Source organism: Urocampus carinirostris, chromosome 20 (genome assembly GCF_059441175.1).
Source record: "Urocampus carinirostris isolate Australia breed hairy pipefish chromosome 20, RoL_Ucar_1.0, whole genome shotgun sequence".
Classification (NCBI taxonomy): domain Eukaryota; kingdom Metazoa; phylum Chordata; class Actinopteri; order Syngnathiformes; family Syngnathidae; genus Urocampus; species Urocampus carinirostris.
The window spans coordinates 22,452,075-22,477,936 of NC_142368.1; the positions used below are offsets into that span (position 1 = coordinate 22,452,075).

The 25,862-nt window shown below is 40.0% G+C and overlaps 1 protein-coding gene across 5 annotated transcripts in view; it reads left to right on the forward strand.

The window, feature by feature from the left end:
* fndc4a (fibronectin type III domain containing 4a) overlaps positions 1-25,862 on the forward strand; it is a 46,184-nt gene that overhangs the window by 17,713 nt on the left and 2,609 nt on the right. For 2 of the 5 annotated variants that reach the window (XM_088325414.1, XM_088325416.1), the window contains exons 4-6: positions 12,160-12,249; positions 15,252-15,316; positions 21,992-22,125. In XM_088325414.1, coding sequence (XP_088181540.1) covers positions 12,160-12,249; positions 15,252-15,316; positions 21,992-22,125 — 289 coding nt within the window. The remainder of the gene's footprint in view (positions 1-12,159; positions 12,250-15,251; positions 15,317-21,991; positions 22,126-25,862) is intronic. The other 3 variants (XM_088325417.1, XM_088325418.1, XM_088325419.1) reach the window with 2 other exon arrangements.

Here is a 25,862-nt window from a genome sequence, read left to right on the forward strand (position 1 = left end):
GTAAAAGCACGTTTCTTTTGGGCATAAAAAATTAACTGACTGATAAAAGCAGTGGGAGGATGATCGCTTTGATGATTAGGACCTTCCCCTCTAATGTCAGTTTTCTTAGTGTCCAAAAACCAAGTCTTTGCTTAACTATCCTTGTCACATCGTCCCAGCTGGTCTCGCCTCCTCCATTCGCATTGAATTTAATCCCTAGAATTTTCTGGTCTGTCTTTAGCACCGTCGGTGGGAGTCCTGCCTTTTCTGTCTCTGTCCATAGTCCATAAAACTTCGCTTGTGACTTTTCTCCATTGAGCCTTGACCCAGACGCCCTCCCAAACAGGTCAGTCAAGTCAAGGGCTCTTCTAACGGATAAGAGGTCAGTACATAAAATATTAAAATCATCCATGTACAAAATACACTTAGTAATTTGTCCCCAACTTCCTGGGATATTGATCCCTTCGACAAATCTATCTTTTCTTAAAATTTGTGCCAAAGGTTCAATGCAAAGAACATAGAGAAGGGGAGATAAAGGGCAACCCTGACGTACACCGCAGTTGATCTCTACTGCTTCCGATAAATTCCCGTTAATCATGAATTTGCTGTAGATGGCTCGATATAGCAGTCCCACCCACTTGATGTATTTTTGGGGAAAACCACATTTTTGCAGTACCCTGAAGAGGTATTGGTGCGAGACTCGATCAAAGGCTTTCGCAAAGTCTAGGTTTAGGACCACTAGTCGCATGTTTCTGTCTCTCGCATAACAGATGGTGTCACGGATCAGCATGAGACTGTCGCTGATCTTCCTTCCCACGATGGCACAGGTTTGGTCCGGATCAACCAAGTCTCCCAAGACTGCAGACATTTGTGCTGCTAAAAGCTTGCTGAAGATTTTACTACAGTCCACGTTTAAAAGTGTTATGGGTCGCCAGTTTTTTAAGTCTGTTTTGTCTCCTTTTTTGTGCAATAGAGTAACTATCCCTATTCTGAAACTGGCATGTTGTCTCGACTGGAAAATTCGTTAAAAACAGTTATCAGATCCGGTGCTAAAATATCCCAAAAAGTCAGATAAAATTCGAGGCTGAGCCTGTCCTCCCCGGGTGATTTGCCTTTTTTTAAAAGTCTTTATGCAATCATTGGGTTGGTCTTGGGTAAAGTCGGATGCTATAAGTCAAGTCAAGTCATTTTTATTTGTATAGCCCTTGATCACAATAAGTCTCTAAGGGCTTCACAGATTAGTACACTATGTTACACAGACTATTTTTCAGCCGACAAGAAGAGTAGGTTATTATTCATATGCAATGGAGTAGAAGTGAGTTTTAAGTTTAGATTTAAACATTTCCACTGAGGTTGCAGATCGAATCTCAGGGGGAAGAGCATTCCACAGCACCGGTGCCCGGATGGAGAACGCTCTCGAACCAGCAGAACACTTCTTTGCTCTCGGGATCACCAGAAGACCGGCACTCTCAGATCGTAGGCTTCGGACCGGGACATAGGGGCAGATCAGATCTGAAAGATAAGAGGGAGCAAGTCCATGTATGATTTTGTACAATACTAAGAGAACCTTGAAGTCACATCTTTGGCTAACTGGGAGCCAGTGCAAGTTAGCCAAAATCGGTGTTATGTGATCGTACTATTTTGTCCTAGTTAAAAGCCTCGCTGCGGCATTTTGTACTAGCTGAAGAGACTTGATTCTGGACTTCGGGAGACCGGAGAGTAGTGCATTACAGTAATCGTGACGGGAGGTAACAAATGCATGAATTATTGTTTCCGCATCAGACTGAGACAGTATTGAACGGATTTTGGCAATGTTACGAAGATTGAAGAAAGCGGTTCTAGTAATTTTCTTTACATGCATCTCAAAGGTTAGATCAGGGTCAAATATGACACCTAAATTTTTAACTGAGTCACTCTGTGTGATGTGACATTTGTCAATGTTCACAGCAGTTTTTGAGAATAAGTCACGGCATTTAGATGGACCAATGACTAACATTTCGGTCTTTTCAGAGTTAAGACGCAAAAAATTGAGTGACATCCACTCTTTTATCTCAGTGAGGCAGGCCTCCAAATTTCCACAGTTTAGTGTGGAAGATTCCTCCAACGGAAGATAGAGTTGAGTGTCGTCTGCGTAGCAGTGGAAGCTGATATTGTACTTGCGAATAATGTCACCTAATGGAAGCATGTAAATGTTGAAAAGAAGGGGGCCAAGCACTGAACCCTGCGGAACACGGGATATCGAGAATCCAACATGGCGGCGCATGGATACATGCTTGCGGCTCGTCCAGCTAATCTTCTATTTATTGCCGTTCTCTTGTCTTTTTTGCTTTCACTTTTGGACACATGTGTGGCCAAAAACACTTACAGTAGGGACGAACTTATTCGGTTGGGTGGGCGTCTAAATTTCGACTTTTCGGGCACTTTTTATAACGCCTATGATATACCGAGCGAACTTCAAAGAGACCCGGCATCCTTGTGGACAGCTATTCCTCTTAATAAACGACGGCGGCGGCCCCGTAAAGAAAGAAAACAGAAACGTGGTTGCCGTGCAGGTAGATGTGTGAAGCGTGTGAAGTCCAAGCAGCAAGATGGACGCGAGGATGGACGCGAGGATGTAACTAATTCCACCATTCATTCCTCGCCGGACAACCGACGCTTTAAACTCAGCGCTCACGAACGGCCACAACGCCGGGAGCTTTTGAAGATCTCGACAAAGACTACAAAGAGTTCAGCTAAGTCAAATGATTCAGCAAAACTGAAATTTGGTCTGTTAAATATTAGATCGCTTGCTCCAAAAGCTTTACTTGTTGATAACATTATTCGTGATTATAAACTTAACTGTATGGGTCTTTGTGAAACGTGGTTACGCCCGGATGAGCACTTAGCGCTAAATTATGCCTCTCCCCCAGACTACGAGAGTAGTCATATAGCACGCACGCTGAAAAGAGGTGGTGGTGTTGCGCTAATCTCTGAAAAATCGCTCAAATTTAATACACGTACCTCTAATAATTACAAAACGTTTGAGGCTCTTGTGATGCGGTCCCCTCAATTGTCAATTGATGTAATAACTATCTATCGTGCACCTGGGCCATACACAACTTTCTTAGACGAATTTGCTGAACTTTTGTCTGAACTAGTAACCTATGCAGACAAAATTATAATTATGGGAGACTTTAACATTCATATGAACTCCCCACACAGTTCACTTACTATTGCGTTTAGTTCTCTAATTGATGCATTTGGTTTTACTCAACTGGTTGACTTGCCAACCCATAAAAATGGGAACACGCTAGACTTGATTCTGACTCGAGGAGTTTTAACCTCAAACATTATGGTGCTACCGTGTACTACTGTTATCTCTGATCATTATTTAGTGACATTTGAGGTGCTAACTAAATGTAGAGTTAATAAAGATGAGGGATTTAGCGGACGCAATATAAGCACTGGCACAGTTTCTGAGCTCTTTGAACTCCTTCCTGGAGCAGTTGCGTCCTTTCCTAAATACAATGGCTCGATTGACTCACTCATGAATGAGTTCAATACCACCCTGACTAGTGTGCTGGATTCAATAGCGCCCATAAAACTAAAATCACGTCCTAAAAGACGCACACCTTGGTTTACTGATGAAACTAGAACCCTTAAAAAAGAATGCAGGAAATGGGAGAGAAAATGGCGCGCTACCAAGCTTGAGGTTTTCCATCAAACCTGGTGTGACAGCTTGTTAAAGTATAAAGCGGCCCTTGCCTCTGCAAAATCGGCCTACCTTTCGAAGGTGATTGCGTCTCAAAAGAACAACCCCAAAGCCCTTTTTGACACTGTAGCATCGCTTACAAGGCAACAGCCTATCGCAGACAGTTCGACACACTCTGCTCAGGAGTTAATGGTCTTCTTCACTAAGAAGATTCAATGCATACAGGAAGAAATTGCAAAAGATATTGTTAGTACCACACGTATTAAAGGACTGAAATTTACAGATGCACGACAGGGTGGCTGCCCTGGGAAAATGGCCGGTTTTAGTGAACTGTCACTTGATGATCTCAAACAAGTGGTGAATGCGGCCAAACCGACAACTTGCCAGTTCGACCCGCTCCCAGGTTCACTTATTAAAAGTCTTTTTAGCGTCCTTGGGCCTTCAGTTCTAAATATTATAAATACATCACTCTCCTCAGGTGTAGTTCCAGCAGCTTTTAAGTCCGCCGTTATTAAACCCACACTGAAACGACCCAACCTTGATCCAGAAATATTAAGTAATTACAGACCTGTGTCAAACCTACCTTTCCTCTCTAAAGTACTCGAAAGAGTAGTGGCACAGCAGCTGAATGCTTTCATATCCGAGAATAACCTTTTTGAATCCATGCAATCAGGATTCAGGGCTAACCACTCTACTGAGACAGCTCTGATCAAGGTAACAAATGATCTCCTAATGTCAATGGATTCTGGCGCTTCATCACTTTTGCTGCTGCTGGATCTTAGTGCTGCTTTTGACACAGTGCGCCACAATATCCTACTAGAACGGTTGGAAAAATGGATTGGTCTCTCAGGAGCTGTCCTCTCGTGGTTCAAATCCTACCTCTCAGATAGGACGCACTGTGTTAAATATGGTGAAACGACATCTGAGCCCTTTAATGTTACCTGCGGTGTTCCGCAGGGTTCAGTGCTCGGCCCCCTACTTTTCAACATTTACATGCTTCCATTAGGTGATATTATTCGCAAGTACAATATCAGCTTCCATTGCTATGCAGACGACACTCAACTATATCTTCCGTTGGAGGAATCTTCCACACTAAACTGTGGAAATTTGGAGGCCTGTCTCACTGAGATAAAAGAGTGGATGTCACTCAATTTCTTGCGTCTTAACTCTGGAAAGACTGAAATGTTAGTCATTGGTCCTTCTAAATGCCGGGACTTATTCTCAAAAACTGCTGTGAACATTGACAAATGTCACATCACACAGAGTGACTCAGTTAAAAATTTAGGTGTCATATTTGACCCTGATCTATCCTTTGAGATGCATGTAAAGCAAATTACTAGAACTGCCTTCTTCCATCTTCGCAACATTGCTAAAATCCGTTCAATACTGTCTCAGTCTGATGCGGAAACAATAATTCATGCATTTGTTACCTCCCGTCTCGATTACTGCAATGCACTACTCTCCGGTCTCCCGAAGTCCAGAATCAAGTCTCTTCAGCTAGTACAAAATGCCGCAGCGAGGCTCTTAACCAGGACAAAAAAGTACGATCACATAACACCGATTTTGGCTAACCTGCATTGGCTCCCAGTTAGCCAAAGATGTGACTTCAAAGTTCTCTTAGTATTGTACAAAATCATACATGGACTTGCTCCCTCTTATCTTTCAGATCTGATCTGCCACTATGTCCCGGTCCGAAGCCTACGATCTGAGAGTGTTGGTCTTCTGATGATCCCGAGAGCAAAAAAGTCTTCTGCTGGTTCGAGAGCGTTCTCCATCCGGGCACCGGTGCTGTGGAATGCTCTTCCCCCTGAGATTCGATCTGCAACCTCAGTGGAAATGTTTAAATCTAAACTTAAAACTCACTTCTACTCCATTGCATATGAATAACCTACTCCTCTTGTCGGTTGAAAATAGTTTGTGTAATATAGTGTAACAATCTGTGAAGCCCTTTGAGACTCTTCGTGATTTAGGGCTATACAAATAAAAATGACTTGACTTGACTTGACTAACACCGCAGGTAACATTAAAGGGCTCAGATGTCATTTCACCATATTTAACACAGTGCGTCCTATCTGAGAGGTAGGATCTGAACCACGAGAGGACGGTTCCTGAGAGACCAATCCATTTTTCCAACCGTTCTAGTAGGATATTGTGGTGCACTGTGTCAAAAGCAGCACTAAGATCCAGCAGCAGAAGTGATGAAGCGCCAGAATCCATTGACATTAGGAGATCATTTGTTACCTTGATCAGAACTGTCTCAGTAGAGTGGTTAGCCCTGAATCCTGATTATAAAGGGGTCTTGGCGCACTGATCTCGAGATATGATCTAATACATGCCCCATTTCATTCTCATGTGTTTCTTTCCTTTCATATAATTTTTTGTAGTAGTCTTCGACTAATTTGGTTATTTCACTACTTTCCTTTGTTATTAGCCCATTTTCGTTTTGGAGTTTAAAAAGCCCCTCACTTTTTGCTCATAATTTTTTTTTAAGAAACAGCGCGTACATTTTTCCCCTTCTTCTATTTCTCTTTCTTTGCTTCTTATTATGATGCCTTTACTCTTTATTTCCGCCAAAGCCTTTAGTTCTTGTTTGATCTCTCTGATTTCATCATTAAAGTCCATCCCCTTTTGTGTTGGGGTAAAATAGCGTTTGAGTCTTCTTTGTAGTCCTGACCTGTGTTTCATCTCTTCTTGTTTTTCCCCTGCATTTAAAAAAAAAAATCTGCGTTCGTTTCTTTGTCATCTCCCACCATTGTGCTCTCGAATCATTACGAGTCTTGAAGGGTCTGCCAGTCCTTGTACCGCTCCCTCATCCTTCAGCAGGGAGCAGTTCAACTTCCACAGACCCCTCCCAACAGTCATACCTGAAGGAAATGAGAGAGAGCAGGACAGTAGTAAGTGATCTGAAAAAAAGACAGGAATTAATCTGGCATCACTCAGTGTTAAGCCCCTTTTAAATATGTAGTCTATTCGAGAGGCTCTGGCATTGTCACTACTGAACCAGGTGAAGCCCTACTCTCCTGGATGTATGGATTTGAAACAATCTTCCAGTTTAAATGTCCTGTAATAAAATTGATGTTTTATCTACTTTAAACTCCTCATCGGTCCCCTTTCTATCCTTTCTACTTATGATGCAATTAAAATCTACTCCCACAATTATTGGTTGATGGCCTAGCATATGTGACTGGATGTCTTCTAAGAGTTCGTACCTGAATTGTTTGTCAGGATGGCCATATATGTTAATGAGGTTAAAATCTTTCCCTATATAGGAAAGTCTTGCTAAATTTGCGCGTCCGTCTCTCATCACAGTACTCCCCTTTATGATGAGTTGAGGGTTGTTTATTAAAATGGCCACCCCATCGTTACGGTTTTCATTTGAGCCACTCCATAATGAAGGATATGGCCAAATCTCTTCCCACAGTTTATAATTTTTTAAAAAGGGGATTCAGCATTCTTGTCGAAAAACACATCCGTTCTGATGTTTTTTAAAAACGATAAAACGCTGTGAGCTTTAACCTTTGATCTCACACTTCTCACATTGATAGTAGAGAAGGTAATGTTCATAAGTGTTGTTAAAGTGTACAAACTACTTAGACGAAACCGGGGGATCTGAGTCCATTCTCTGGTGGTCATTGAGAGTGTCGCCTGTGTCGGATTCCTGATTGGGGTACAAATCACCACTTAAAAACGGTACCTCATTTGGAGACCCACCGGGGAAAAGTCTGGAATCCTCTGTCTGTCTGTGGTTCCAGGTCTTCCCCTTTTTTCTGGGTTAGGGGGTGGGCCAGAGGACCTATCGGGGGGGTCTCCTACTTCCCTGCCCACAAGGGATCAAGTTTTTTTCTTCCCCGACTTCCTCCGGCTCAACTTCATACAGTTCCCTTGTGGGCGTTTTTATCGGCAACCGGCTTTCCTCTAAATCTCTTATCTTTGTTTCCAGTGTTTTCACCACCCCCAATTTTGTCCTATTTTTACCCCTCTTTCCAGTGGCCGTGTGGGTTTTGGGAGAGTCATTCGCCTTCTCGATTTGTCTGTCTTCTTAGAATTCCGATAGTGGACTAAAAAACAATTTTGATATTTTAGATTCTCTTCCAGGCCCTTCCTGAGGGACAGTTGCCTTTTACTACCCGTTTGTTTTGTCTAAATTCAGGTATTGTATGAAAATTCAAATTTGAATTTTTGGCCTCTCCTCCGGGTCCTTCCTGACTAGGAGTTTTGGGAGGGACATCTGTATTTTCAATTTTTTTGTCTTGTCTAATTTCTTTGTGCATTTCTTGTTCATTTTCATTGGGTATTTCCATAACTTTATTCATTTCATTGTCTTTGTTATCTTTATTCATTTCATTGTCTATGTTGTCTGTAATCATTTCATTGTCCATGTTGTCTTTAACTGCCTTCCTAGCTTTCAACTTGTTAGCAAACGATTTCAGGCAGTTCCTATAGAGGTGGTTCGTTTCTCCACAGAGGTTGCATTTTCTGCTATTGGTACACTCCTCAAAAGAATGTCCAATTGTCCTGCACTTTCCACAAATAATTCGATCACATACCTCAGCCAGATGCCCATGCTCACCACATTTCCGGCAGAGTTTTGGTTGTCCTTGGTAGTGGATAAAGCCACGGTTTCTCCCCAGGACGATCATCGACAGGAGGTGTTTCAGTCCCTGAGGGTCTTGCCATTGTTGGATGGGTATCCTCCAGGCACAATTCCAAATGCCATTCTCATCCTTCACCTTCATAGCCTGGCCTTTTATCGAGCAGCATCTGCTCAACCAATAACAGATGTCATCTGCATTCACCACTTCATTAACCATTCTGACAATGACTATCTTGCTAGCATTATCAGTCAGCTTCTCCAGTATAAATCCAGAAAACTGGGGCCTCACCCCCTCAAAGCGATCCCAAAACTCTTGCAAAAGAGCCGCCGTTACAAGACTTGCATCAAAGCCCTTGCCAAAAGGCAAGGTTATGATGCAATTTATCTCCTCCGGTTTAAACTTCAGACAATTTCGAACAAACCTGTTCCAAAAATCCAGCCTTGACATTCTTTCCGAATCAGCTCTCACATCTTTGAACAGGAATCGCACGCAGTTATGTCTCCGCCCGCCGACATAATGCCCGGCCATGGCAGGACTCGGCTGATTTACTTTGCTAATAGGAACGCAATATATCGCAGACCGAAAGGATGCAATATCAAAGTACACAGTCCAAGAATCACCGCCAGCCCGATCCTATCCTATTGTTCCATTTCAGCAATGAGTCCTTCAGACTGTATTGACACTTTTCCTTCATTGAAGTGCACAGTCCAAAGATGACAGCCGGCAATGTCCTTCATTAAAGTACACAGTCCAAAAATCACAGCCGGTACATGAGGTTTGATGCAGACCTGCAGAGTCCGGGTCCCGTTGAAAGTAATCCAAGGAAAAAAAGTGTACATTTCCAAAGGTAAGGGTGTGAAAATATATATATATCCACTATTGTCCGCCGCGTCCACAAACACGTCTCACCTTTACTCCACTTCCCGTCAGCCCGTGTTTGCTCCGCCGCTTCTTTCTCATTTGCCCGTGCAAAACGTATCAGAATAAGTTTCTAAAATAAATACATTTCAAAAATATACAGTTGCAAATACATTATATACATGGTTACACATATTTATAAAGAAAGACGGCACACTGAGAGAGTTTTCAAAGCTTTAATAATAATAATATAACTTTCATCCCAAACGGTGCCTGTGACAGGGCAGTTAATGGTAGCAACACGCTCGCAACACAGTAAACGGGTCTGTTAAAAAAACATACCGTACTTGTAAAAATCACGGTAAACCGTCCTCATCTTCCTCCTTAGAACTGAAGCCATCAAAGTCGTCTTCCTCAGTGTCGGAAAGAAACTGTCCTATAGACAATGTTTTCGTGGTGGCCGCTACTGCCACTGTTTTACGACAACACACACACACACAAGCATGGAAGTGTGTGTATTAATAAATGGAGCAGGAGCTAAACTGAGTTGTGGTTTTGCTTTAAGTATTGATAAACAAATTCTAAAATTATTTAAATCCATCAAACATTAATAGTAGGCATGATAAAACAACTTTCAGAGTCACCTTTTGTGCCACATGGCACCTCAGAAATGATGCTGTTTTTTGCAAACAGTGCCAGCAGATACGTTAGACCAAGCATCTACAATTCGCCCAGAACGATTGAAAATTCAGAGTTTATTTTCCTCACTTGTTTTTCACATCTGCTGTGTTGCTCCGAGCAGATAAGGTGCCGTTAGAAAGAAGCCATTGGCAATCAGCGGCATTGGGCATGCATAGAGTTGGTGCATTGAATAATCCATGTTGTTTTGCATAACGCACAAACTTGTTCATTCATATAGAATCAACGCCCACACTTCCCTATTTAACAATCTAATGGTGTCCTCTACTAAATCCGCCTTACAAGAACACATACAAAATGTACTTCACTATTGGGTGCACTACACATTTTGAAGAAAATCATACTTTTTTGGGCGCCTTTTTAGTCGTGAAAATATGGTTATTCATTATTCCTCTCTTAATGCAAAATATTACAGTTTTAAACTAAAATAATGTTTACATTAATATGTTCAGATTTGTTATTGTCTTGCACAATAGGAGACAAAATTGTTGAATTTAAATCAAACGTTATGCTTATGTCGGAACCTTACTTTGTAAAACATTATCATTTGATATTTGTCTTTAACAATGGTTCGGCACACTCATGTAGATTTTATTTTTCAGGGTTCTTGCGGATCATTAAAAAGTCTTAAGGCATTGAATTAATTATTCTAAAAAAATAAGGCCTTAATTGGCATTAGAAATGTCCTGCATCTTGCATGGGGCGGCAGTAGCTCAGGAGGTAGAGCGCTCGTCTTGGGATCAAGGGATCCCAGTTCGAATCCCGGCTCGTCCATGTTACATGTCGAAGTGTCCTTGGGTAAGACACTGAACCCCAAATACCCCCAATAAGCAGGTTAGCGCCTTACATGGCTGCAAGCCCGCTATTGGGAAATGTGGAGCACATTGTAAAGCGCTTTGGGAAGTCATTGACTTGAAAAGCGCTATAGAAATGCAGATCATTTCATTTTCATCCAATTTTCGAAACTCTTAGTAATGTGTTCACATTTTTAAAAGATTTATATATGTTTTAAACCGATTAATGGAGTAGAGTTCTTTGGAATCTGTAGTTATCTGCCATTTTTCACTGAGGATTCATGATGCACTGTAAACATCTTTTTTTTGTCTTGTTTCAACTGGACCAAAATTTGATTAAAACTTAAAATAAACCTCACAATAAGCATTTGTGTAAAATAGCCTCTAATTCATGTGTTTGTTTGTTTTTAGTTTCCATTATGTTTTTTTTAATCAACCTGGTCTTAAAGTTTATTTAAAGAAAAAGTCTTGAAGCAATGAATTGAACTTGCCTTAAGCTGGTGGAACCCTGTTTATAAGAAAATGATCGACTGGTTTTAGAGACATAAAAAAGACTATTTAAGGTAGATGGTTTATTATACTTGATGCCAGCGATATATATCTGTTTTGGTATATATTAAATAAAAAATAAATCCCGGAATGGGTCAAACTAGATGTGTGTTATTCATGTTAAACTATGGTGATGTCATTTCAATTTTAGTTAGGAATTGAAATGAAAATCTTTCGTTGATCAGTCATGATTACTTTAAAAGAATCAATAGATTAATCAAGTAATGTTGCATCCCTCACGAGAACAATGTTTTTCCATGTATTTTTTTAAATACAAATATTCAGATAGGCTTTTCTTTTTATTTAGTCATTTATAATTTGCCTGGCATCACTTTTAAGAGAATCGTGAATACTGATATAAAATCCTTCCAATGGACAAAAGCAACCAACCTTAGCTTCTGCGAAAACTAGATAAGCTGTCACAGAGCAGGAGGCTCCCCTAAGACCTGATGGCTGTTCAATATTTCAAAGACTTTTCTTTTTGCTGAGTCAGATGCACAGTAGCAAGGATCAAATACATGCTTGAACTGACAATTTTAGTCTTAAACAAAAGCCCTGTCTTATTCTGAAGTACAGTATTCAATTTTTTCCTTTTTAACATAATCCCATTAGTCACAGTTGCAAAAATGAGTTTTGAGAGGTGCAAAACGGCAACGACATTTAAACGCATTTCAGTGCAGACAAGAAAAAAAATGGAGGTGAATTTTCCCTCTGTTTCTCACCCACACGCCTTGACTGCCTGGAAATATCAATAGAGCAACCCTCAATCCATCTTTTAATGGCTGCCACGTGAGCGCGGTCAAACATTTTGTATTTGAGAGTCACTTTTCAGGAGTAATTGGGCTAAGTGAACTGTTGGAAGCCTTCCATGCATTCGGGTTGTGAATCGATTAGATTTCGAGGACTGATCTTGCTGGTGATTTTTCTTTACTAGCCTAATGGCCACTCTATTAGCATAGTATTTGGTGAAACGTTTGTGTGTTAAATTTTCCAGATGACCCAACAGTGCAGGGTTTGGAGAGGTCACGACATCTGCAGACAGGAGAGGTCATCATAATCGTGGTGGTCTTACTCATGTGGGCAGGTATGTTTGGTTTTGTGTTACGAAAACTTTAAGTGCTAGCACTTGCTAGTTCATCTCCTACATACAAAGCCTCCACACAACTTTATATCCATTGATTAAAGTGTTATGAACGTAATAGGTATTGTTTAACTGATACTTCATTCTCTTTAATCAGTTTTTTTAATGTACCTATTGCTATACAGGTAGGCAAGTTTATTTGTATAACACAATTCCTACACAAGGCAATTCAAAGTGCTTTACAGAAATGGCAAAGAGACAGGTTAAAAACACACAATTACAGTTAAAACATAGAAGAAAAGACATTGAAAATGTAAAATGTGGTTTTTAAAATGCATTAAAACCACAGATAAAACATAATAAAATCAACGAATTAACATAAAGTAAAAGTGAAGAGTGCATATGGAACCCTTTCAGTTGTATGCACAGTTGAACAGAGCTGTTTTCAGCCTGGACACTGTCAGAGTAGACGGCTGTCTGACGTCATCAGGAAGACTAGCTGCATGGAACTGAAACGCAGCTACACCCTGTTTAGTCCTGGCTCTGTGCACCAGCAGTAGGCCTGTCTCTGAGGTTCTCAGGGTCCGAGATGGTTTATATGGGACCAACATGTCACAGATGTACTTTGGTGCTAGACGACGAAGAGACTTGTACACCAGCAGAGCTGTTTTAAAGTCTATTCTCTGAGCGACAGGAAGCCAGTGCAGAGACCTGAGCACAGGACTAATACAGTCGTACTTTCTGGTTTTAGTCAGGACCCGAGCAGCAGCGTTCTGGATGTTCTGCAGCTGTCTTACAGCTCGTTTAGAAAGTCCAGTCAGAAGGCCGTTACAGTAGTCTAACCTGCTAGAGATAAATGCTATATACTGTATTTTCAATTTGCCTGGTAGTATTTGACCCCAAAAACGGTGCCTGACTTATCCATAGCTTTTTTTAAATAAACTCAATGTTGTGCTAAGACCTCACTATAATTGTATAACAACCCTGTAACGATGTAGAAAAACGAGATTTTTTTTTTCTTTTTAAAACACTTTGATTAGGGTTCAGCAAAATATGACTCTTTACATATGACATATAGCTAGATAAAAATATGCTATTTGGGCAAATCTCTTTGTAGGGGTCCATTAAGCTCTAATTCTGGTTTTGTGCATACATAGCTCAAGCTACTCGAATTGTGCATTTTGTTCGGTACAGTATTTTATAGTCAAGGGTTCACACCAACATATGGCTGTACATTGCTAAAGAAGCTCATTAAATCATGTATGTTCTCTGTTGAGACACTTTGGTGAAAACTCAACAACAAAATGTAATTAGTGTAAAATTCGGACGATAAGTTGCGACTTTTTCCCCCAAGCTGTCAACCCTGAGGCTTATGCAACGATGCGGTTAATATGCGCATTTTTTTCTAGCGGGCGCCTGAGCAGTATAGGTAAAAGACGAGACAGGTGGAATATACGTGTCGAAGAAGACTCAAGTTAAATGCAATTTCACGCGTTGTGCATGAATACAACGAGCATGAACAGACCCTCATTATGGGAAAGGTGTCATTCGAAAGGAAATCGCTAACTACCGTGTTGGGAATAATTTTACGAGTATGTATTTGTAAACCGAAATGATGTGGCGAAATGAACAGACAACGTTCAAAAAAGCGGAATTTTTTTAGGCGGATTCCCATTTATCTGTCGGCATTTGTTCTCCCATTTCTGTTTGTCCCTCAACCCCCTCATCACCCCCTTTCCGGAGGAAGCAGAGCCTATTTACAACAAAGAAAGTTAAACATGTTCTTTGTTCCTTTATCTCTTTGTTTCATTATCCTCACTGTAAAATGTGGAACTGGAGTCGTCCAATTTCGTTGTTATAATATATCCCATGTTGTAACAATGACAATAAAGGCATATTCTATTCTATTCTATTATCGTGATTTAGGGTGAATATTTTACATTGTTGGATTCTATAGATTGTCCATGATATTATGAAGACATTTTCAGACATTTAAAAAAGTTGACTGCCTAGGGCACACTGGCGAGTTACACCAGATTTATAGTTCTCGGATATCTTGTTTCAGACTGATAGGGATTTTTCTCTGAGTATATTTAATATTTTCATATCTTGAATCCCAAGAGTGTATGCTTTACAATGATATGTGGCATGACCAATATCAGTAACTGGTGAAATCATACAGACACGTATTTATTTATCAAAAGTCTGGTCCGTCGTCAGAACGTTAAGGGGTTAGGGTATCAAAACGCTTTGTGTGTTTGTAAATATTTAATGTTTCAGTGTGGGAACATGCGGCTTACAGTCAGGTGAGGCTTATGTATCTACAAAATGTTTTTTCCTTTAAAAATGTACTGGGTGCGGCTTCTAATGAGGTGGACCTTTTTATAGTCCGAATTTTACAGTATCCACAAAAGCTAGCCAACACACTGATCAATTTGATTTGGTGGGCAGAGCTATGCAACACGGCACACTACCTTCTCACACATGCTCTCTGTGCTGAAGAGAACTACATCCATAAACTTTTAATTTGCGGTTCTTCGTGACATTTTTACAAAAAAACTCCGCTTGGACCTCTTTTTGAAACCATTATTTATGGAAAAAAATAAAGGTCAAAATGAGCTTTGATCTTGAACTTTATTATACTTATTTGCTTAAACCTATATACTAAATCCAGTCCAAGGTATCAGTGTTGTTTCCAAGTCAAAGTTCTGCACCCAAGGGCTTGCCTTCAATAGAAATTTTTCTCTCCCAGAATATTTGTGAAACGGAACAATACCACCCATTGACTGTTAATGTGAAGAAAGTAAACAACTAAACTTTCCTACCATTAAGAAAAATATAGTAATATCACTTTGCCGGGCCTTACAAGGTCAAAGGGACAGCATGTATCAGTTGTGCAAACAAAAACCAGTGCTAAAAAGCACAAGGAAGAATACGAATTAAGAGTCTGTGACTAAACTGCGGGATTTAAATTATTTATTTATTTATTTATTAACTTTCACAAGGTTTTTTTTTTCCGGGTACCTGTAGCAGCACGATGGCGAACATCCATGTCAGCTCCCCTGGTGAGGTACATATCAACTAAAATAAATGCATGTTTATATGATCATGTACGTTTATCTATTATTTAGCTTAAACATTCATAACTAACAGATATCTGCCACTGGGAGGTATTAAAGGGTTAAGGTCACTAAGGGTCACCCACCTTTTTGGAGCTGAGAGCTACTTTTTGTTACTGATTGGCAAGAATAATTTCCATTTTGATATACCATTCTAAAACAATGTTACAACTATGTTGTTACTATGTAATTACAAGGTTGTATTTATTAGACATTAAGCATCCACTAAAACATGTCGGCTAGAAATGAAACTACCCAGAAAAATCGCAATGACCCTTCACTAGTAAGCTATTTTCAGAACCTGTCCTCGAGCTACTCAGGTGTTCTTAGGCACCCAGAGGACCAGGTTGGATACCCCTGTGCCTTATAATCCACACTGTCCCTTTGATAAATGCATGAAAACCAGCAGTAGTTCATAAAATCATTACTCTCGGACACCACCTGGTGGTTTAAATGTATACACACAAATTCTTCTATTTTCATATCCAATTAGTTTGACGCAATTACGTTGGTGATCAAATTGAATGTAACGCATACTACTGTGGGGAAAAAAAGTGCAAATCTGAAGCCCTGCTTCAAGTTTTTTGATTTTTCTACAACTTGGTAACGTAAATCTCCCTCTCCCATGAGGACTGATTTGGAAATTACCGTTTGGTGCCATTTTAATACTGTTAAATGATTTTGAGGCACAAAAAAGCCCAAACAAGACACAATACTCCCTATAAAGTCATTTTGGCAGACCATGTATCACATTTAGTATCTGGAGTAATAATGGAGACTAATGACTCAAAACCCCTGAACTGTTCTTTCTTTCGTATTGCCTTGTAACCCTGTTGGCACATCAATCAAGTTCAAGCAGTCGTGCAGTTAAAATAAAAGCCTTAAAACTAACATCAGCAGTAGCCCGAAAACCTTTCGAATCTGTGTCGCTATTTCGGAATGGTCGCCGTGCCGCGTTGCCATCTTACTTTTGGAATATACACTTCTCTGGGGAAGTTTAATGATGAGATGGTGTTATGATAGTGCCTAGTTTGCAATAATCTGTGCATCCCTTCGAGACTCCATGACTTGCAGAGGCGCCATGCAAAGTGGCGTGTCTGACAGCAAGCCACAGAGGACCAAAATGAGATGTTGAACAGTGCTAATGAGACGTAACACGCTGCAGTAACCGAAGCGGCGCGTGATTTGATTAGGGGGTGATTGCTTGCAATAACTGCTTTCCAGTGTAATTTGCCAACAAGCCATTGATTTATAACCCACACACCCTTCAGCTTGCACAATAATAATGACTACCGTATTTTCCGCACTATAAGGCGCACCGGGTTATAGGGCGCACCCCAAAAAAAAAATAGTTGTTGGTCCTATTTTTGACACACATAAGGCGCACTGGATTATAAGGCACTACAATGGGAACGTCGACAAAATAGTCAGATAGTTTAGTCCAACTTATTACCCCCTTAACATTCCCAAAGCTTGCAAAGACGCAAATACGTGTCGAGAACACGTGCGGATGTGGTGTCCGTACGATGTCACTCAAATGCATCGTTCCATCATTCGGAAGGTTAAAGTCTTGGGATTCAAGAAATGCCAACCATTCCTTAGTTTCTGTTTTCTTTTTTGCTCGCAACGTTACTGTGCATATGACAATAAACACTTGGAATTGAGTTTAATTTAAAAATAGACACTCCATTCCATCCATTATCTGCACCGCTTATCACAGAAACATCGAGTTCAGTCTGAAACAAGATACAGGGATAATATATAGCCGGAGTAGCTCACCAAAGTTGCGTTCATAATAATGTGCAGCCAATGTCCTCTTATATCCGTGAGTGTAGTAAATCCAGGAGAATAAAATATTTACAAATACAGTATAGTAAAAAATGCTTTCTGTATGCCGTCAACCACGTGCTATACACATTCATCTTTTTCTGCCAATTGCAGGCTTTGTTTTGCCGTTTAAGCCAATGCCAGCCTGTAAATGATAAAAAGGATCCGCACCTTGACCTCCGAATAACTTTAGCCAATAGTGATCGATTCAACTGATGATTGACACATCTTTTTTGGCCAATTGCAGGCTTTGTTTCGCCGTTTAAGCCAATGCCAGCCTGTAAATGATAAAAAGGATCTGCCCCTTGACCTCCGAATAACTTTAGCCAATAGTGATCGAGTCAAATGATGATTGACACATTGGTTAGCCAATGAAACGCCGGTAAATAAATCCCAGCATACACCGCGGACTACTTGGCGTTCGGGGGAAAATCTAGTCGGCGGCTGCAAGTTAGTTGGAAGACTTTGCGACTTAATGTTGATCCATAAATAAGGCGCACTGTATTATAGGGCGCATGGTCAGCTTTTGAAAAAAATAAAGGCTTTTAGGTGCGCCTTATAGTGCGGAAAATACAGTACTTGTACATTTTTAAGTCTTCTATAATCTAAGTCAGGTGTGTTTACTTTTCAGAGGGCGGTCCAGATTTGGTAAGATGAAAATGTGTGAGGGACGACGATTCAGCCTGGCATTCTTTGAACAGATATTAGAATATTAACCCTCCTTGAAAAGTTAGCAGCATCACGGCCTTCTAACTTGCCTTTTGTAGCATTTTCATTTGACCCGCAGAGACTTGTGAAAAAGTGCTGCTGTGCTGTTAAAATATCTTCCAGTTGATTCATCTTTTCCTGTTAGCTTGTCGTTGTCGACATGTTTGGCTGTTTTTAGATAAAATATCAAGAGGCTTACCCGGACACAGTCTCTTGGAAAATTAGGCTGATTCAGTTGTTTTGTGTTTCTGTAAAAAAATACTCCCGATTTCCACTTCTTAAAGCGGCGGCTCTTGTAATTAACTTTCCTTTTTTAGTTACAGTCGCCGTGTTGGAAATGGGTTGGGCTAAAATTCTTACAGAAGGGCAAGGTGGCCAAAGAGCTACTGCCATCACCTGGTGAATTGATTAATGTCTTAGGGGGGGTACATTTATTTTATACTGTGGTCAACACTATTGGAGGGTCTCAGATTGTTAATTTGATGACAGAGGCTGTGTGCCAGTAAAAGTTTGATCACGGGCTGTAACTAGACCCCAAGCCAGACTTTGCCCTTGTTGGGAGCTGGAATTGTGCCCAACTGTTAAGAAATGGGGGAGCAATTTGTATGCACCTCACATTAAGTGCTATCGTATTTTTTATTTTGGGTGTAATTCCAACGTCAACCTACAGATTGAAGACCTCTGAACTGACAACATAAACAGTCAGTCTAGGCCTGGGTTCTGACAGTGCTTCCTCTTAGCTGCGCGCATGCGCAATTGCGCACTGCTCGCACATTTTTGGCGCACAAGAAAATCTAGCCGGCGCACAAAAATGAGGGCTCAAAATTACTTATTAAGAAGCGACTTAAGTCAAAGTTACAGTGCATGAAGGTAAAAATACACGGGTTCCCCTGACATTGTGTCCTAAATGCGGTATTTTGAAGTCGAACGAAGTTGAGTAAATTTAGTAGAGTATGTCAAGAACGGGCATCTTCGGCTCGGCTCACTAAAAGGAACCGGCTCTTTTGGGTCCTAAACGGCTCTTCAGGTTTTTTTTGCTTCTTTAATCCCAACATGACCAAATATTAAGTAAAATTATGCACATAAGGACTTAAAGGAAGGGGGGAATAGAACCAAAAAGAAAAAAATACCAAAATGAAAAAGTAGTGAAAAGCTGATAAAAAAAGAAACAAAAGGAAGAGAAAAAAAGAAGGAAAATTTTAGAAAAAAGCCAGAAATGAACAAAAAGAAAAAAGTAACAGCTCGGAAAAAATAAACACAATGAGATTTTTTTTAAAGGAATAAAAAAAAAAAAAAAAAGTAGAAAAAAAGAATAAAGTTTGTGTTGCATTCAAATAATTTCCAATTCTCATTTCGATGAATAGATATCTGGCGGAGCCGTGTAAATAAAAAGTGAATCTTGTTGCCAACATTGTACTTTCACTAAAAAAATGTCATTAAGTACAGTTCTGTATCGACTATATAAGCCCCCAAAAATGTTAATATTATGCGACAAAATATATCAGGAAATAAAAAGACATGGATATCTTGTGAAAGAATTGTAAGAACAAACAACGGTTGTAGGCCGTACAACCTTTGCAATAGTACATGAGTCAATTCATTCAAAAGAGAAAAAATAATTTTGCATTGCCGAAAACTCAGCAAAATGTAACTTGATGTCAAGTTTTGGACATGTTTGATGATTAATTATCTTGCCACACTTGGGATTATGGTGGCTCACTGTAGTTTCAAGCGCTGCTCACCGACTTTGTGTGAACACTCAGATCCGCGAGTGATTTCACGCCGGCTCTTGAGGTTTTCTTTTATTCTAGGTTGAAAATGGTGAAATTAAGGAAAGGACTGTTACAAATACAGTCTAAATGCCAACCCTAACCCCCAAAAGATAAAAATGTGTATTTAAGTGTGCCTGAGACACGTACGTGCATGTGCCATTCAAGCAGCTTGACAGAGGCTGCAATGATGATTTCAGCCAGAAAATGGCATCAGCAAGTAGAATATTTTGATGTTACGTACACCACTTTTAAACCACACACAAAAATGAAATTAGTATAGGTCAAATTCTAATGTCTTCTCTCCTAAAATTGTGACATTAAACTCATGTGACATGACTACAGCTAAGTTGTGTTTTGTAACAATGCGCATGTACATAAGACATGTTCAACACTCTTGGCTCTAAGGCAAAAACTCACCAAAAGGTGTGTGCAAGGTGAATTCTCTTTCCTTTAATAGCTGTGACGATCTCCTCCCCGGAGGGAGTATTTGTAGCCAACTCGTGCACTGAACTGGCATATTTAGGTGGGGCCTCACCATATCATCTAGGGGGCCGTGGCCCAAGGACAACATGAGTTGGATACTATCGATCTTTGCCGAAAGAAAAAAAAATCAAATAATAATATCAGTCAGTCTGGACAAATTAACAATATATTCCGCTTTGGCCGAGTGGTTGGCGCGTCCGTGACACAGTTCTGAGATCATGAGATCGAACCTTCCTGTTTGGAGTTTGCATATTCTCCCTGTGCTTGAATGGGTTTACTCCCACATTCCAAAAACATGCATGTCAGGTTGAGTGGCCGGTACAAATTGTCCCTGAGGGTAACTGAGCGAGTGAGTTGTCTATCTCTGTGTGCCCTGTGACTGACTGGCTGGCACCCAGTTTAGGGTGTCCCCTGCCCACTGCCCAAAGATGCCTGGGATGGGCTCCAGCATCACTGCGAGCCTACCGAGGAAAAGCGGTGCAGATAATGGATGAATATTCCACCTCATTCACAATATTTCAATGAAATTGTATAGATTAAAAAAAAAATTGTGCAAAATGTTCATTAATTTAAAATCACTTTTGACGCATGATCAACAGTTTGTGAAAAAATAGCTTTTGACTAATTTGTTTGTATGCCATCATTAACGATGTATTGCACCATAAACATTTTTACCCCAATGACATAAAATAAATTGCTGGTTTTAAATGGACAGTGTGTATTATTTAACACATCCAAGTGGTAAAAAAAAAAACTTTATTAACAAAACAAACTATTATTAGATTTTTGCTTTTTATTTAATCTACAGTGGCTTGCATAACTATTTTGCCCCCTTGCACTTTGACCGTTTGCCACATTTCAGACTTCAAACATAGATATAAAACTAATTTCTTGTGAAGCATCAACAATAAGTGGCACACAATTATGAAGTGGAACACACTTTATTGAATATTTTAAACTTTTAACAAATAAAAAGCGAAAATTGGGATATGTCTATCAGTTTTGCACATCGACAAACAGATATTTTTGCCCATTCCTCCTTGCAAAACAGCTCGAGCTCAGTGAGGTTGGATGGAAAACGTTTGTGAACAGCAGTTCACACAGAGTGATCATGGGCCTCTTGGCTGCATCTCTGATCAGTTTTTTCCTTGTATGAGTTGAAAGTTTAGGGGGACGGCCCGATCTTGGTAGATTTGCAGTTGTCTAATACGCCTTCCATTTCAATATAAATCCACTTTTAAACTTCTCCACAACAGTATCTCAGACTTGCCTGGTGTGTCCCTCGTTCTTTAAGATGCTCTCTGCACTTAAAACAGACCTCCGAGACTATCACAGTGCAGGTGCATTTATACAGAGACTTGATGACTCACAGGTGGATTCCATTTATCATCGTTATTTATTTAGATCAACATTGAATCATTCAGATATCCTCACTGAACTTCAGGACAGAGTTTGCTGCACTGAAAGTAAAGGGGCTACATTTTGCACACCCACATTGAAACCATAATTTTTGTTTATTTGTTAAAGTTTAAAACATCCAATAAAGTGTGATCCACTTCATGATTGTGTCCCACTTATTGTTGATGCTTCACAAGAAATTAGTTTCATATTTTTATGTTTAAGGTCTGAAATGTGGAAAAAGGTCACAAATTTCAAGGGGGCCAAATAGTTTCGCAAGCCACTGTATCTACTTTACATAACATGAGCCTCATCTCGAGGGAGCTGACAATTGTCCGCCACCTTGCTCCTTTGGGTACCCGTAAAAACAAAAGGCGAGGCGAAAATTCTGATTCAAAAAAATATCAGTTTTTGCTTTTTGCTGTGTCTTGTTTGCAGCCGTCATTGCCTTGTTCTGCCGCCAGTACGATATCATCAAGGACAATGACTCTAGCAACAATAAGGAGAAGGTCAAGCCCTTGTCGGAGAGGAGCACTCCCGAGCACCACAGCGGAGGCCTTCTTAGGAGCAAGGTGATCACCATTTTTGGGGATTGTTTTCCCTGTCTCTTCTTACCACCGACCTGATATTTAAAACATTCCTACAAGGCGTTTTTATTCTTCGGGTGCCAGCGTGATGCAATCAGGCTTGCAGGAAGTGGCGCGGTGTTGGCGGCGTCAACCTCAAACCTGCTAACGGGTCACCCTAACTCGATTATGCTCTCAAATGAGGACAAAGACGCTGCCGGCCGGCGTGAGCATTTGAATACTGGGAGGCGATGAATCACTTAAGGCAGGGGTGTCACACATTTTAACTCGGGGGGCCACACGATAGAACAAGCATTCTGTCGGGGGCTAGACTAGTAGATTAAAGAGGAAGAAAAAGAGAGATAAAGCAATAAGAGAAAGAGGGAGGGAAAAGAAGCGAGAGGGCGGGACAAAGAAAGAGAGAGAGAGAGGCAGAGAGAGAAATAAATACAAGTACAGTGTCTTTGTGAGAGGCACCTGGCTTTGGCAACATCAAGTTGACATATTTTAACCTGCTGCTTGTTTTTCTCTTGTGCTTCTCAGTGTTGTCTCGCAGGCCGGATTCAATCCCTTAGCGGGCCTGATCTGGCTCGCGGGCCGCCTGTTTGACACCCGTGACTTAAGGTGTATCGATTTAAAGAGAAGGAACTAACGGCTTCATTTGAAGCCCCATAAATATACACAAGAGATAATTGATTTTTGTTAATGTTATACAAATGTGCATTGACGGACAGTAAACCAATATATGTTGCCTACACTATCACTCTACTCCTTACTTATACTCAATTTGTCTTTTTTTAGAAACATTAATAGGCTCGCAGCATCCTTCAAACTGAAAGGCATTCCATCTGGATCAGCTTTCCCGATATAATCCTTGTACACAAATTATTTTTGAGCTGTGGATTCCAATTGGGGCTTGAAGATACGGTTTTAATATCCCCCCCGCCCCCCCCTTTTTTTTTTTTTTTAAACCCTGATCATAAGGTTTAGGCCAGTTGTCAACGTTTTACTCCAGTGGCCACATCAAAAACTGAATGATAAAAGTGCCACTTTTACAGTCGTATGGAAAAGTTTGGGCACCCATGATCATATTCAAGATTTTCCTTTTATAAATTATTGGTTGTTCGGCTCAGCAATTTCAGTTAAAAATATAAAATAGACAGTCATATCTGAAAAGTGAAATGAAGTTTATAGGATTTACAGAAAATGTGCAATAATTGCTTAAACAAAAGTAGGCTGGTGCATACATTTGGGCACCCCAACAGAAAAACTACTAAATAAATATTTAGTAGATCCTACCTTAGCAGAAAGAACAGCCTCTAAACGCTTCCTATAGCTTCCAATGAGGGTCTGGATTCTGGTTGAAGGTATTTTTGACCATTTTTCTTTACAAAACATCTCTACTTCATTCAGGTTTGATGGTGTCTGAGCATGGACAGCCTGCTTTAAATCACACTAGATTCTTAATAATAATTAGGTCTGGGGACTGAGATGGCCATTCCAGAACATTGTACTTGTTCCTCTGCATGAATGCCTTAGTAGAATGCAGTGTTTGGGTTTTTTTTCTTGTTGAAGTATCCAGCCCCGGCGCAACTTCAGCTTTGTTACTGATTCTACAACATTCGCAAGAATCTGCCGATACTGACTGGAATCCATGTCACCTTCAACTTTAACAAGATTGCCAGTACCTGCACTGGCCACACAGCCCCACAGCATGATGGAACCAACACCAAATTTCACTGTGGGTAGTCTGCAATGCTGTTTTTCTTCCACCATGCATACTCCTCCCTGTTATGTCCAAATAACTTAATTCTAGTTTCATCAGTCCACAGCACCTTATTCCAAAATGAAGCTGGCTTGTCCAAATGTGCGCAGAAAAGGCTTCTGCTGCATTACTCTCCCATACATCATCTCCTTGTGCTGAATAGTTGAACGATGCGCAGTGACACCATCTGCAGCAAGATCATGTTGGAGGTCTTTGGAGCTGGTCTGTGGGTTGAGTTTGACTGTTCTCAGCATCCTTTGCCTCTGCTTATGAGATTTTTCTTGGCCTGCCACTCCGGGCCTTCACTAGAACTGTGCCTGTGGCCTTCGATTTCCCCACTATGTTCCTCATCTGAGCTAGATTTTTGTATACTTCCCCTAAACCATGATGTTGATCAATCCTTGTTTTCAGGTCCTTTGACAGTTGTTCTGAGGCTCCCATTTTTCCACTCTTCAGAGAAGATGCAAAGAGAAAAACAACTTGCAACTGGCCGCCTTAAATACCCTTTCTCATGATTGGCTTCACCTGTGTATGTAGGTCAAGGGTCAATGAGCTTATCAAACAAATTTTGTGTTCCAATAAGGTATTCAAATCAATAAAAGGGTGCCCAAATTTATGCACCCGTCTACTTTTAAGCATTTATTGCACATTTTCTGTAAATCCTATTAACTTAATTTCACTTCATTTATTACAGTGTTTGTATGATTAACTAAAATTGGTGATCCAAACAACCATTGATTTATAAAGGAAAATCTTAAATGATCAGGGGTGCCCAAACTTTTGAATACGACTGTCTATACTGTATTTTATTGCTTTTTCAAATGGAAACAAAGTAGCTTTCCATAAAGGTTATTTTCAAAAAAATAATTGCCTCATTTGGATTTTTGGGCATTTAACCCTGTTGTCTTTGGGTCAAAATAACCTGCCACTGTGTTGAAAATCTAGAGTAAAATCTTCTAAATGATCTTTTAGATCAACTTGAAATGGTATGGGTTTTTTTTTTTAAACCTCATTTCCATGCAAGTTGTATAAAAAAGGCCAAAGATGGTCCTTAAAATGAGGACAACACAAGGGTTAACAATACCCTATAAAATGCATTTCTTGGGAGAAAGTATGATATTCGGTAGATACAACAGACCGCTAAAAAAAGAACTGGCGGGCCACAAATGGCCCCCAATCTATAGTTTGAACTGCCCCTGGTTTAAGTCTTGAAATTATAGTTGTGTTGAAGATTTTGCCGTGGATTTGGATTTCAAACTAAGATGAGGTATTCAAACTAGGGTTTTAAACTTTTAAGTTTTCATATTAGGATTTGAGGTTTTTTTGAATTGGTGTGTCGGTAAGGATTATGGTCAAGTTTCCAAAATAATAAGCTTTAAAAGCACCTAATAAGGTTTTTACAAATTGTTTTCAAACGGTCGTTGGAGTGACATTTTAGTTTTCAAATGAGGGATTCAAGATGAGGTTAAGGTTATTAGATTGTGTTTTATAATAGCTAGATTAAGTGAAAAAGGATGTAAGTATTGTTAGGATTTCAATGTTTTAAACTACAAATTTGTTTCTTAAGTTAAGGCTTCATACAAGAGTTTGGTTGCAATGTTTTAAAATGACTTTAGGATTGCAAACTAGTGCTTAGTTTTTGAATGAGTATTCAACCTGCGGTATTGGTTTCGAACAAAGGATGTAAATAAGGTTTTAAGTTTTTAATTACAAGTATGGTTTCAAAGATTATTGCCTTTTCCTGTGGTTGGGGTATTACATTGGGATTGTAATCTTATGTCTAGATATTTGGGTTAGGGATTCAAACTGGTATAGATTATAAAACTGTTTCAAAACAGAGCAAAATTCAAAATCTGTGATCTCGTATCTCAATGGAGCATTGTGAATTGGTGAGCTAAATACGTTTAAAATTTATTTGCAAAGAGCATAACAATTACTATGGTTGTAGGTTTATTTGGAGAAATTTGTAAGATTTCCG